Genomic DNA, 14,507 nt, shown 5'->3' on the forward strand with positions numbered 1-14,507 from the left:
AATTTACAATTATAATTCTACAGAAGTATAGTGTAATAGTTATGAATTCACTGTTGGAAACAGACTGCTAGTGTTGAGGGCCTGGCTCCACCATTTATCAGCTGCATGACCTTAGGCATGTTATTTCTTTGCCTAGGTTTCTTTATCCGTAAAATGGTATTAATTGTGTACCTATCTCTTATTGTGAAAATTAAATGAGGAATAACATGAAAAATGCTTAGCGAATATCTGGCACATTAGCAACATTCAGTAAATCATATCCTGTCTTTCTCTGTCTGAATTATTTCTTTTTTTTCCCCTGTTTTATAATGATTTTTATTTTTTCTGTTATAGCTGATTTGCAGTGTTCTGTCCATTTTCTACTGTACAGCAAGGTGACCCAGTTACACATACATGTATACATTCTTTTTTCTCACATTATCATGCTCCATCATAAGTGACTAGATACATTTCCCAGCGCTATACTTGTTTTGTTTGGTTTACTCATTTATTTTGTTTTTGTTTGTTTTTCATGTTCCACCTATGAGTGAAATGATTCAGTGCTGGTACTGAATTCAGGCCACACACAGAATATAGAGAAGCAGAAATACAATTTTGTACACAAGAAATTTATATAATTTTAAAAGCCATTGCTACCTCAATAAAAAAAGAATTCAAAAATCAATGTTGATGGCAATAAAGAAAATATTTTTTAACAAAGAAAAATTTTAATTTAAAAATAAATCATAACCTGGGTAGGAAGGCTGAAAACTCTAACATCCAAAGAAAGGTAAATTAAATTCCAATGTAATTCTGATCCTCAAAGCTATTCAAAAATTTTGTGGCTCGAAATAGACTGGAGACAGACGGAGAGTCATAAAAAACTCACTTTTCAAAGCAAGATATCTAGGAGTTCCCGTCATGGCGCAGTGGTTAATGAATCCAACCAGGAACCATGAGGTTGCAGGTTCGATCCCTGGCCTTGCTCAGTGGGTTAAGGAGCTGGCGTTGCCATGAGCTGTGGTGTAGGTTGCAGACGCTGCTCAATCCTGTGTTGCTGTGGCTCTGGCATAGGCCAGTGGCTACAGCTCCGATTAGACCCCTAGTCTGGGAATCTCCATATGCTGCGGGAGTGGCCTAAGAAATGGCAAAAAGACAAAAAAAAAAAAAAAAAAAAAAAAAGCAGCAAGACATCTAGAAGCTTTGCAAATTTAGGGTTGAATTATCATGGAATCACATGACATGCATCTAAATCCCTCATTTCTAAATTCTCAAGTTAAAACCATTTCCCCAATTTTAAAAAATTGCCAGGAAGAGACGCATTCTCAATTAAAATTTAAAATAGCATGTATCTGATATATGACATAGGGCATAAAGTCTTCCTTTAGACTGGCATTATTTTTTTGCTATTTATTCTGAGGTGCATAATTCATTTTCTCAGTGAATGAAATGTAATGAAGCAATGGAACATAAGTCCCTATGGGAAAGCCTAAGGTTTTCTACTGTGACTTAAATGACACCTAAATTATGAATTAATCTGGCAGAAATGCAAATATCAACGGTACAGCATGGATTGTCTCTAAGAGGAAACTTCAAACAGCGTTAGGATGCTTTAGCACAATCATGTTTGGGACACAACTTGGAAGATTTTAATCAATTACTTTGTAATAGCCAAACCGTGGGCTAATATCTTCACTCAATCCTTGAAAAAGAGATAATTACAATTGGGTCAAATTCCAGGACATCAGTTGGACTATGTGGGCAAGTGAATGCATGGGCAGATGTCACACACATGCTTCCATGCAGACTTCCAAACAGGCATTTTTCTACCCATGTAAATAGAAGAAATAAGGGGCGATGCCTCCTAGGGACAGGTCACTTTCTCAATCAAATTTGTTCCCATATTAACAGTCGTGCTCGGATATCTAGGCAATCTCATCTTGGTTGTTGGCTTATATAAAATGCAGAGGGAATGACCTTGCTTAGATCTTGAGCTTTAACTTCATGCTTCAGCTCCATTTACCAGTGAGTGCTAGGCTGGAGCACAGAACACTCACCAAGAAAACTTAAGTGCCCTTTGCTTTCCCACTTGTCATCCTCTTTTGCATCTGCAGATGTAGTCCCTTTAGGAAACACCTGAAGAAATCATTTTCTAGAGCAAGGTGAAATTTGAGCATTTCTGGGCTTCTTGGCTTAATACCATTTAAAAACACCTCATATAAATCCTACTTAAAGCAGCTGAAACAGTAGAAAAATGCTTAAAAAAGAGAAAAAAGTAGTGTACTCCCTCTCTTTTTAACACATGCTATGATGTGTAGAGTGAGACCATGATTTTGTAGCTCTGAACAACCATTTGAGCTGGCAATCACCAGACACAATTTTAGGGGAAGGTCAATATGGGATAAAAAAATTTGGGAATCCAGAGTTCCCGTCGTGGCTCAGTGGTTAACGAATCCGAGTAGGAACCATGAGGTTGCGGGTTCGATCCCTGGACTTGCTCAGTGGGTTAAGGATCCAGTGCTGCCATGAGCTGTGGTGTAGGTTGCAGATGCAGCTCGGATATGGCGTGCTGTGGCTCTGGTGTAGGCTGGTGGCTACAGCTCCAATTCGACCCCTAGCCTGGGAACCTCCATATGCCATGGGTGCAGCCCTAAAAAGACAAAAAGACCAAAAAAAAAAAAAAAATTATAGGAATCCTCAGATTATGAGATATAGAAATTTGAAAATCACTACTCTATAGCTATAAAACTAGATATCTCTAAATTGCACACAGTAAGAAATCATCATTTCCAAATTGAAAATCTTTACTATATTACTGGGAAGGAGCAAGAGCTTCATTTTATTCTGCAAGTTGAAAAAATTATATTCATTCTCAAATCACATGTGAACACCTATAAAAATAAGACAGATAGTATGCGATCTGAAAACTAAAATTTGAAAATGTGGTCATTTCAGTATACTTGCTTCTTAAAGCATACTACATTTTAAAAGCAAAAATAAAAGACAATGTCTTACCTCCCATCTCGATCCCAGTCATACACCTCTACTTTGATAGTTCTGTCCATGAGGAAAACATACATACAGAGTAAAGTTACTTAGTAAGATCAAAATAACACAGGATGGAAAATTAACTATTAAGTTGTAGATTTTCTTAGATAAAATAGGGTATAATTTCAGGTTTTACAAAATAGTTCAAAATTGACTTTGCTGATTTTATTACTGTATTTCAATTTATATCTTAAAATAAGTCTCTATTAAACCTATAGAGTTCTAAAGATTTAAATTATTTAAACAGAATAGGAAAGTATATGGGAAAAGCATTTATAGTTTGACAGAGCTCCTCAATGGGAGCCCCGCCATCCTTGAAAACCACTGTCTTAGAGAAATATTTCTCATATTCAGCATGGATCAGAATCACACGGAGGGCTTGTCAAAACACCAGTTGTTGGAACCCATGCCCACAGTTCCCAGTTCAGGAGGCCTGGGCTGAGGCCCAAGAATCTGAATTTTACAAAGTTCATCAGGTGATGCGGATGCTGCTAACCAGGAACCGTATCATTACAACTACTTCAAGAAAGTGGATCCAATTAAATAATGTTATGATATTATTAAATGAATAAAGTGACAGTCAAGTAGCATAAAACATTTTTAAAGTAAATTGAATGACATTGGTAGTTAATATCTTTCTACATTAGTTAATAGAATAAATTCTCATTATTCTACTATAAAAGTAATAAGATAAAATATTATTTGCAGTGAAGAAGTCTTTTATATAAGAAAATGAAAAGAAACTCTGATATTAAGAAACGTATGTATATTATGGGAAGATCTTCAAGGCCACCTACTTTTAAAACATCAGAACCTCCTTATTCTTCATCTATAGAACTTTCCTAATTCAGCAGCCATGAGAATGGTAATGTCGAATAGGTTTCTGAGGAGTATATTAGGGATGATAATATATGTAGCCTAATTCTTTATCTCTTGTATTTACTTAATCCTCTCAAGGAAGATAATACCAAATAAATACCTTGAGGCAATGAAAATTCTGGAATGAACTTTTGAGTAATACGTTAAACTAATATTCAATATGTCATTAACACTTTGCACATTTTTGTTCTTAAAAAATCAGGCAATTAAATCAAAGTTCATTAGTCAAATTAACCCTCTTCCCCAAATCATTATAGATTAAAAAAGTTATCTGAATATTCTGAATGAATCACCTATATTTTTGTAAATACACAAGATACACTGGTAAAGAAGACACTTTAATTTAAAAATTCAACTTAGATTATTGGATGCAAAATCTATAGTGATTATTCAAAACTCAGAAAAGCTGTCATTTATTTTACCTGTCATAATCGCCATTACATAAAGCTCGGACTGAGATCTTGAATGCTTGCCACACAGGATTCAGAGTGTTTTTTACAACTTCTGTTTTATGACAAATTGTAAAACTGTAAAAAAAAGTTTCCAGTTATTTTCATGATTCAATTATAATACATTGTATTAATAGTCATTCTTGTCTTTTTATGCAGAATAAATGTTGCCAGTCCCTCTGTAGCTTCTTTATCAATAAAAAGAGATTTGCAGTTTAAAACTGCAAATGAAGATTAGTCCATCATAACATAAAGCAGGGAGATTTTGCAATGAGTTTACTAAAAATGATCTTCCACAAATTCCATAAATCCTACTGTTGCTTTGTAAATAATCTCTATAAAAAATGTGGTGACATACCAATATAGTGAAAATGATCCATGGGTCATTAAGAATATGAAGGTCACCAGTAACCCTGAGAAGATCAGTTTTGTTGGAATTTGGGGAACAAAAATCTGGTTGGAGTGAGTTTAAGAAAGAGAAGAGAAATGGAGGCAGAGTGCGGAAACAATATTTTCAAGGAGTCTAGCTGTAACGAGAAAAAGAGAAATTGGGGACAGTTTAAAGAGGAATGATTAGTCAAGCAAAAGGTTTGTTTTTGTTAGTTTTTAATTTTTATCGAGGAAAGAAATAACATTAAGGTTGTATGCTAAAGGAAAAAAAATCCAGTAGAGAGAAACCTTATGATGCACGAGAGAAAAGGGATAAAGGTTCGAGCAATGTCCTGAAGTAGATGGAAGTGGATGGGAAAGAAGGAATCAATGGAGGAGTTGGCCTTGGGAGCACAGAGAGTCATTCTGCAGAACACTGGGGAGGACAGAGCACCAGGGAAAGATGCTACAAAGGGATCTTGAGGAAGTTCTCCAGTTGCTTCCATTTTCTTATTAAGTAGGAAGCAAGATAACCAGCAAAGAAGAAAGAAAGCAAAAATGCTGAAGTGTCTGGGAGAGGGAATGTTGATGGATTAAGGAAAAGGTGTAGGATTCCTGGGGAGCTCCAGGGGCTTATTCAAGATTAACATAGTGAATTTATAGTGAGACTATTCAGTATGTGGTTCTTTCTTTATCTAAATTGTTGACTCTATATATCTAAAGAATTCTTAGAGAAGGAAGGTAGGAATTCAAGAATATATAATAAGGGGTAGAATCTATGGAGCCTTAAACTTAGTTTTTTGATTCAAATTCCAGTACTATTTCCACCAAACCATTCAATTCCAGATGTCAGTTGATTCCTGGAAATGTTCTTGCCTAATGCAAATTCAAGCAGCGGTTCATGAGCAAAAAAATGTTTTCAATGACCTTGGTTATTAGGCCAATTCCTAAATTCCGCCTTCAGTAAAACTTTAGTCATGAAGGGTTCTAAATGCAGAGATCCCTCTAATAGTAATGAACATGAGTATATTACATAACTACCATAGTAAACACACTGCAACGAGCCTCCCCTCCCCCGCCAAAAAAAAAAAATACTCTTATTTTGGAAGAGTTTTGAGTCTACCTTCCTCTTCTCAGGCAAGAAGGGTCTTTTTCCATTAAGAGATAAAATTGAAACATAACATAAAGGAATCAAGGATTCATTTTAAGATTTATGGCATTAGTGCCATACCCTTCCTTTCCTATCTAAAGAAACTCATGTTACTCAATTTGCAGAGCTAAAGAGAATGCTCTCTAAGTTGACTCAAACAGTCAAATGCTCTCAAAGCTGACTTACCTGAAGCAATTTACCAACAACTGGGGGTCAAATACATTAAAAGAAACAGAGGACAGAAAGACTAAAGAGTCATTCAAAATATCTAAAGCAGAGGGAAGAAAAATAAAGGAGACAAAGGAGAAGTAGGCAGGAGAAATACTGAAGGAATCAAGTGAGAAAAAGCAAAAGTACACAAAATGGTTATGAAAAAATCATAGGGACAAAAGTATGTATATTATTTTTAGAAAGAGGTGTCTGCCTCGCTTCATAATATGACACATTCTTAAAGATTTAAAAAGGGGCTTTCTTTTCTTCTTTTGTATCATATATTAATACATACCAATCTTTGGTATAGGTGATAGATACAGACAGCTAGATAGATATCTATACAGGTGGATGATGGGTAGATAGGTAGGTAGATAGAGATAGAGCAACCAATGAACCATCTTCAAACTGACGTGCTCGGAGTTCCCGACATGGCACAGTGGTTAACGAATCCAACTAGGAACCATGAGGTTGCGGGTTTGGTCCCTGACCTTGCTCAGTGGATTAAGCATCCAGCGTTGCCGTGAGCTGTGGTGTGGGTCACAGACGCGGCTTGGATCCAGCATTGCTGTGATTCTGGCGTAGGCCTGTGGCTACAGTTCCCATTCGACCCCTAGCCTGGGAACCTCCATGTGCTGCGAGTGTGGCCCTAGAAAAGGCAAAAAGACAAAAAACAAACAAACAAACAAAAAAAAACAACTTAACATGTTCAATAGACTCTTGACTTTTCAGCCTTTTTGCTTATAGTTAAATCAAAACTTCTGTTATATTCCTAATAACACCAGTCATCGTAAGTATATACTTTGAAACTTCTTAAGAAAGTGACTCATCTTGGTGAGGTACTTATAAGCTAGGTAGTCATCTGTCTCCTATTAATCATTCTCATTTGTAATGTATTTGATGTGATATAGACAGTAAAATCTCTCACCAGTAATTCTAGCACCAGGGTAACTAGTGTAAATTCTGACAGGAGTCTAATATAGCTCTAATTATTGCTATATAAATACAAGTATGCATGGGTATATGTACTACAAATAGTATTGTAAGAAAAAAACTTTATTATATAACCTGTATTAAAATACTTTAAATGAAGCCAATTACCAAATACAGTTATTCCAAAGGAGCGTTATTACCTAATTATGTATACAGACTAAGTTACTAAATAAATGAGCAACCAAGAAAATAAGAATTTGTAATTATGTATTATTACGGATTTTCAGTAAAGCTTCTAGCAGAAATTAGGTTTTATTCTTTCTTACAATATGATCTTAAATACACCAGGCAATGATTAATTTTTGAAGTAGCTTCACATTTAAATACATGTTAAAAAATACAGCTAAAATCTTCACAGTCAAAATAGAGACCTACACACAAAAAGTTAGGAGTAAAAGCATTTTTACACATTCAAAACACATCAAAACAAAAATACATTAATATACATCCCTAATATATATATTTGGATCTAGCTGGTGAACTATTTTCTGTGTGTAAATAAATACAACAGAAAGTATTCTGAAGTGAGAGTCACCAAAGTTTAGAAATCATTGTTTTTAAATGAATTAAGATTTTTGGATTAGTTGCACTCAATATTTAGATTTCATCTTCTTCTTTTTTTTTTTTTTTCTTTTTAGGGCCACATCTGTGGCTTATGAAAGTTAACAGGCTGGGTAGAATCAGAGCTACAGCTGCCAGCCTATGTCACAGCTACAGCAATGATGGATCTGAGCCCCATCTGCAACCTACACTACAGCTCATGGCAATGCCAGATACTTAAACCCACTGAATGAGGCCAGGGATCGAACCTGCATCTTCATGGATACTAGTCTGGTTCGTTACCCCTCAGCCACAACAGGAACTCCAGTATTTATATTTCATTAAGTGAATGTTAGTATCATTTTTATAGGCATAATTAATTTTTCTAATATATATTTTACCAGTAGCAATGTGATAGACTGAAATTCTATGATTGTACAACTAATCTTTATAAGTAAATAAAACTAATAAGAATAGAAATAAAAAATTCAGGAAACAAATTGTTCAGACATACGGAGATGAAAGAACTTTATGATTAAGGAATTTGTAAGTATTCCTTAGGTTTTTTTCTGTATTGAAATGACTGAAAAATATGATATTTCCTTCCATGTCTGATATTTTTCACATGGAAAAAGTTAGTGTTCAGATGCAAATGCTACTCTAAGATTTTTACCACCAAAACAGAAAGTATGCAAAATTCAATAATATGCCATAATAAAAATAACCAACAGTTGCTGAGAAGCTGCATCAACAAAAATCATAATATATAGAACATCATTTTATACTGCTCACCATTTAATACTCCTATTCACTTTAAATAGCAAACTTTCTATTTTATGTACCATTTTACAACATTAACATGAATAATTTCATTTATTAGTGTAGCATTAATGACAGGTTATATTTTTACATTCTATTCCCCTCATTTTAAAATTTCCAAATTAAAATTTCTAAATTTCTCTTTAGCTAACATTGTATTATGCAAAGTTAAGGAAAAAAGAAAAGGACACATTGTACTATAAGATAATAACAATAATAGCTAACATAATTCTTATATGTTAGGCAAGCTTCTAAATGTTTTTTTGGGTAGTAACTCCTTTAATGCTCTCAACAGCCCTGTGAGATAACTATGATTATTAGCCCATTTTATAAATGAGGAATGGAGTCTTTATGAATTAAAAAAAAACAAAAAAACTTGCCAATGATTCCATAGCTATTAAGTAGCAGGATCATGGTTTAAACCTAGGCATCAGAATCTTAGCTCATAATTGTAACCACTAAACTTTCTCATGATATTGACAGTACAATAAGAGTCACAGTAAATAATAATAAAATGTATTGCATGGTAGAGTCATATATCCACCGTACAGTAGAATTACACACTGTACAGCAGAATACTGCTCAATCATAAAAAAGAATGAAAATCTTGCCATTTGCCAACAATATGGATGGACTTGGGGGTATTTACTAAATGTAATAAGTCAGAGAAAGACAAATATAGTATGATATTACTTACACGTGAAGTCTAAAAAATATACCAAGCTAATGAATAAAACAAAAAAAGATGACAAGCTAGTGGTTACATGTGGGGAGAAGGAGGTGGGGAAGAGCAATACTAGGGTAGGGCATTAAGAGGTATAAACTATTATGTATAAAATAAGCTATAAGGATGTATCTTACAATGCAGGAAATATTGCCAATATTTTATAGTAACTATAAATTGAGTAAAACAATAAAAAATTTTGAATCACTATAATGCACACCTATAATTTATACAATATTGTACAACTATACTTCAATAAAAAGATAAAATATACTCCATAACACATTTTCACACCACATAGAAACCAGTCTAATCATAGCTATTAAAATACTCAAATTACTAGAATATAATGAAAAATTTTATAGAATGTTACATATTGAAAAAAATCCTGCACTATTAAAATCCACCTATAAAATCCATATTCTTCTCCAAGAACTTGGTTTTCAGGGTTCAATTCTATTACAAAATACTTCAGTTTCAGAATTTTACATTTCTCCAAAAATACAAGTCTTCCATATTATTAAGGCAATATTATATATAATTTCAGGAAAAGTAAAATGTTTCTATGAATTTGAAAATCATTCATTTTAAATATCAAACAAAACATATAAAATGCTTATAAAGTTACACATTGCTACCGAGATGAAAAAAAATCAAATCGACTTTTTGAATACCAAAATATTTTAGTGTTTATCAATTTAATAAGCTTTTCTGAGAAAAAAGTGATAATTTAAATATTATACACATCATAGACTTAAAATACATAAAAGATAAATCTACCTTCCGTCTTCATTACTTCGGTAAAATACAAGAAAAGGATCTGATTTTCCAAAAAAGTCCTTCTTGTCCAATTTGTTTGCACAAAATTGCATCAGAACAGCGTCCTACAAACAAAATTAATAAAACAGCTCAAAATCTGGGTTATAAATAACTATAAACTGCAGATTACAAGCAAGACTTGACAAGAAAACAAATCTGCCATTTCGAGGCAAATGGCCAAATGTGTGAGAATCGCAGACATAAAATTGCTTTTTAAAAGACTCTAAGACTGAAAAATTGACTCCCGGAAGTCTTTGCTGGAGTCACAGAGAATTGTTATTTATTAAAACTCTTTAACATTTTCTTCCCAGAAAAGTGCTATTAAGCTGGATAACTCTCAGTACTCAACATTATAATACAAGATCTCCATTCATATCTTGCTATTCAGGGTGACATCTTCAGATGTGTTTTTTAATTTCCTCAGGAAATATCTACTATCTACTATATATCTATAATGTATTAGATATTGAGATGTATGGGATGATTAGATGAAGCACAAGATAGAACTGGACTGACAACATACTTTGCTATATAAAGGGGAAAAAATGTTCCTCATTAATTAAATACAGTGCACCACAATTTCTCAATAGCTACAGTTAAAAATAACTTATTATACTGAACTTCAAGAAAATTAAAGCACCTTCGGTTTTCACCTGCAATTTAAATTACTTATTTGTATGTTAATTATTATGCCAAACCAATCATTTTCATCAATTTATATATCCAAGCACTCATAATCCACATGGTTTAGCTTAAAGGTAAACAAGAAGTATCATAAATTGAGGAAGTTAACTATTATTCAATGATGGTAAGCATTTTAAAAGAGTATAAAATACGCAGTAATTTTAAAATTAAAATAAGGATTTTGTGTTTGATTTTTTAACTGAAAGGATATGTTAATAATTTTGGAAAGGTATAAGGGTCAAAGGAATTCAGATCAAGTCAAGAAATCACAGGAGTTCCCACTGCAGAACAGCAGGTTAAGGATCCAGTGTTGTCTCTGAGGCAGAACAGGTGTGATCACTGGCCTGGTGCAGTGGATTAAGATTCGGGCATCGTGCAACTGTGGCACAGGTAATGGGATCCCTGGAATGGGAACGTCCGTGTGCTGTGGGTGTGGCCAAAAATAAATAAATAAATAAATCAAGAGGTCACAGTTTTAAATACTACTTGGTAAACATGTTAACAATGACTTAAAACACTCTCTTATTCACCACTTCATTTTGCAGAGTTCAGCAATACTTATTAAGCATCCACCTAAAATTCTCCTTATCTCCTTTCATAACTCCAGAGCACCATTCAAGAGCTGATGCTATCTCTTTCTCATTTGTTAATTCATTCATATACTTAGTAAATATTTCTCAAGCGACACTTAGGCTAGAATATGGGAATAGAGAGATGCCCTCACCTCTAGATTTCTGGTTTTCAAAAGCATTGTCATTTTGCTTTGTTGTTTAACATATAGATATTCTATCAGTTGAATAAATAATGGAGCAGGAAATACACTTCTATGTGGGCATAGCGGTAATAAACATTTTAAATAAAATTAAAAGAACAGAGATAAGAACAATATGGACATCATTACCATCTCAACCTCTGAACCATGATCACTTTCAAATTTGAGGTTTAAAGATCAAAATTTCTCTTAAGGAAGCAGAAAGAGGTCACCCTGAAAATCAAGGAAAATTGAAGAGGAAGGATTTTCCCTTTGTTTGTTTTCTCTTTTATCTTCACATATATTAAATGCCCTTAGAGGAGAGAGGTTTTCCAAGAACACGGGACAAAGGCATTGTCCTTGCCACAGAAATAAATCATTCCTTTATGACATTCTCCCAAAGCCCCTAGATCAAAGCACAAACTACCAAAAAACATTCTGTTGTACTTAAAATACACAGAAGTCTGAAATGTGTGTATTTCAAATAGATAGTGAATAAAACATTAGAGATTAAATATTAGAATATGAATTTTCATATCACTGATAAATGTAATACCAAATTATAGTTTTTCAAAGTATATTTCATAAGGCTTACAAAATGAATAAGATAAAAATTTTCAATGCACTAAATTATATAAACTTGGGAAAAATAGTTTTTGTAATCACTTAGGTTAATAACATAACAGAGACTTCATTTATAACAAGCGCAAAAGAAATCTAACTTCTGGTGAATCTGACTAGAAACCATGAGATTGTGGGGTTTTTTTTTGTTTTTGTCTTTTTTGCCATTTCTTGGGCTGCTCCCACGGCATATGGAGGTTCCCAGGCTAGGGGTTGAATTGGAGCTACTCCAGAGCCACAGCAACATGGAATCCGAGCCACGTCTGTGACCTACACCACAGCTCACAGCAACACTGGATCCTTAACCCACTGAGCAAGGTCAGGGACTGAACCCGCAACCTCATGGTTCCTAGTTGGATTCATTAACCACTGGGCCACATGGGAACTCTGAAATTAATATTCTTGAATGTTTCACAAGCATTTCTAACAAGTTCAAATCAAACTTGCTTCTCCTACAATTTTTTCCAACTCAATAAATGGCTCATCATCCACCCAAAGTGCTCAGGGAGGTTGTCCGTGATTCCTTCCTTTCTTGACCTTTTATCCAATCTATCACCAAGTTGCAAGATTCTAACATTTCTCAAATCTTCAATCCAGCTAAATGGCATCACCTTAGTCCAAGCTAACTTCTCCTCTCACCTGGACATGCATCCCTCTTCCCCTCTTGGACACATCCAACTCATTTTCCATTCAGCAGATAGAGTAATGGTCTTAAAGCATGAAAGAAATAATTTTGTTCATAACTTAAAATTCTTTAAGGCTCTGCCTTGCGTTTAGGATAAACACACATCTTTAACATAGTCTACAAAAGCTCAACACCAAACAAGCTCTGTGCAGCCTTTTCTGTCTTCATCTGGCAAAGTTTTACCTCAATCATTCCCTCACCCCCATCTCCTTTGCCATCACACACCAGACACACTCTCTCCCTCTTTGGTCCCTATACAAACTGTGTTGTCTGCTAGAACTCCTACCCTTTGGCTGGCAAATCATTACTAAGCTAAAATGTAACTTTCTCAAAAGAGGCACCCCAATGTAAATTAGATTATCCATGGTACTTTTTCATATTTTTTACTTACAACACATCATAAAATATTTACCTACATAGTCATCTGATTAATGTTTGTCTTTTCCAAAATTACATGCTCATTAAGGACAAAGATCAAGGTTGTTTGTTGTTATTTTCTCTCACCATTGTATTCCAAGCTTCTGTTCCAGGGACTAGCACATTATACTTTTGGTGAATATTGCTGAATCAATCAATCAAACAATCAGAATGAAAAATATTATTTGCAGACAATTTCAGGCTACTTTTACAATACTGAGTGAAGAAACACTTCCAATATGACTTCAAAATTACTTAATTCTTACACTAGAATCTAATAAGGTACATCACAAAAGTTGTATTTGAAATAAACTATATAATACTAGGTTGAGATAATTAAGATTTAACACACTAAACCTAAAACTTTGATTTTTAAATTTACACATTTTTCAAATATAGCCTCTTTTTTAATTTTGCAAAGTAGCCATCTGGAGGAGTGATAGACACATCTCAAAAATACTGTAGGTTCTGACCTGAAATTTAAGTGTCCAGATTCCAAAGTTTATGCTCAGGTTAACAACTGGCAATGTGTTAAAAATGAGATATGATATTATAAAACTCCTAGAAGTTAACATAGGCAAAACATTTTCTGACATAAACCATACAATCTTAGGTCAGTTTCCCAAGGCAACAGAAATAAAAACAAAAATAAACAAATGGGACCCATTTGAACTTACAAGTTCTTACACAGCAAAGGAAACCATTTTAAAGAAATGAAAAGACAACCCATGGAAAGAGAGAAAATAGTTACAAATCTCTTTGGAGATTAAGACCACAAATGATACAGTCTTAATCTCCAAAATATACAAACTACTCATATGACTCAGCAACCAAAAAACAAACAACCTAAATAAAAGATGGGCAGAAGACCTAAATACACATTTCTGCAAAGAAGACATACGGATGGCCAGCAGGCACATGAAAAAAAATGTTCAACATCAGTAATTATTAGAGAAATGCAAATCAAAACCACAATGAGGTACTACCTTACACTGGTCAGAATGGGCATCACTAAAATCTTACAAATAACAAATGCTGGAGAGGGTGTGGAGAAAAAGGAACCCTCCTACATTGTTGGGGGGAATGTAAATTGGTACAACCAATGGAGGACAATGGAGAACAGTATGGGGGTTTCTCAGAAAATTAAAAATAGAACTACCACATGAGTACCACCACATGATCCAGAAATCCGACTCCTGGGCATATACTGGGACAAAACTATCATTCAAAAAGATACGTGCATCTCTATTTTCACTGCAGCACCATTCACAAGAGCCAAAACATGGAAACAACCTAAATGTCTATCAACAGATTAATGGATTAAGAAGATGTGGTACATATACACAATGGACTACTACTCAGATATAAAA

At 34.0% G+C, this 14,507-nt stretch overlaps 1 protein-coding gene across 3 annotated transcripts in view; it reads right to left on the reverse strand.

Moving 5' to 3' along the window:
• The window catches only part of CPNE8 (copine 8), a 268,360-nt gene that overhangs the window by 110,245 nt on the left and 143,608 nt on the right, over window positions 1-14,507 (reverse strand). For all 3 annotated transcript variants that reach the window (XM_021092523.1, XM_013997926.2, XM_021092524.1), the window contains 3 exons: window positions 9,941-10,044; window positions 4,329-4,433; window positions 2,995-3,036 (listed from right to left, as the gene is read on the reverse strand). In XM_021092523.1, the coding sequence (XP_020948182.1) occupies window positions 2,995-3,036; window positions 4,329-4,433; window positions 9,941-10,044 (251 nt within the window). The remainder of the gene's footprint in view (window positions 1-2,994; window positions 3,037-4,328; window positions 4,434-9,940; window positions 10,045-14,507) is intronic.

The sequence above is a fragment of the Sus scrofa genome, chromosome 5, assembly GCF_000003025.6.
Source record: "Sus scrofa isolate TJ Tabasco breed Duroc chromosome 5, Sscrofa11.1, whole genome shotgun sequence".
Classification (NCBI taxonomy): Eukaryota; Metazoa; Chordata; class Mammalia; order Artiodactyla; family Suidae; genus Sus; species Sus scrofa.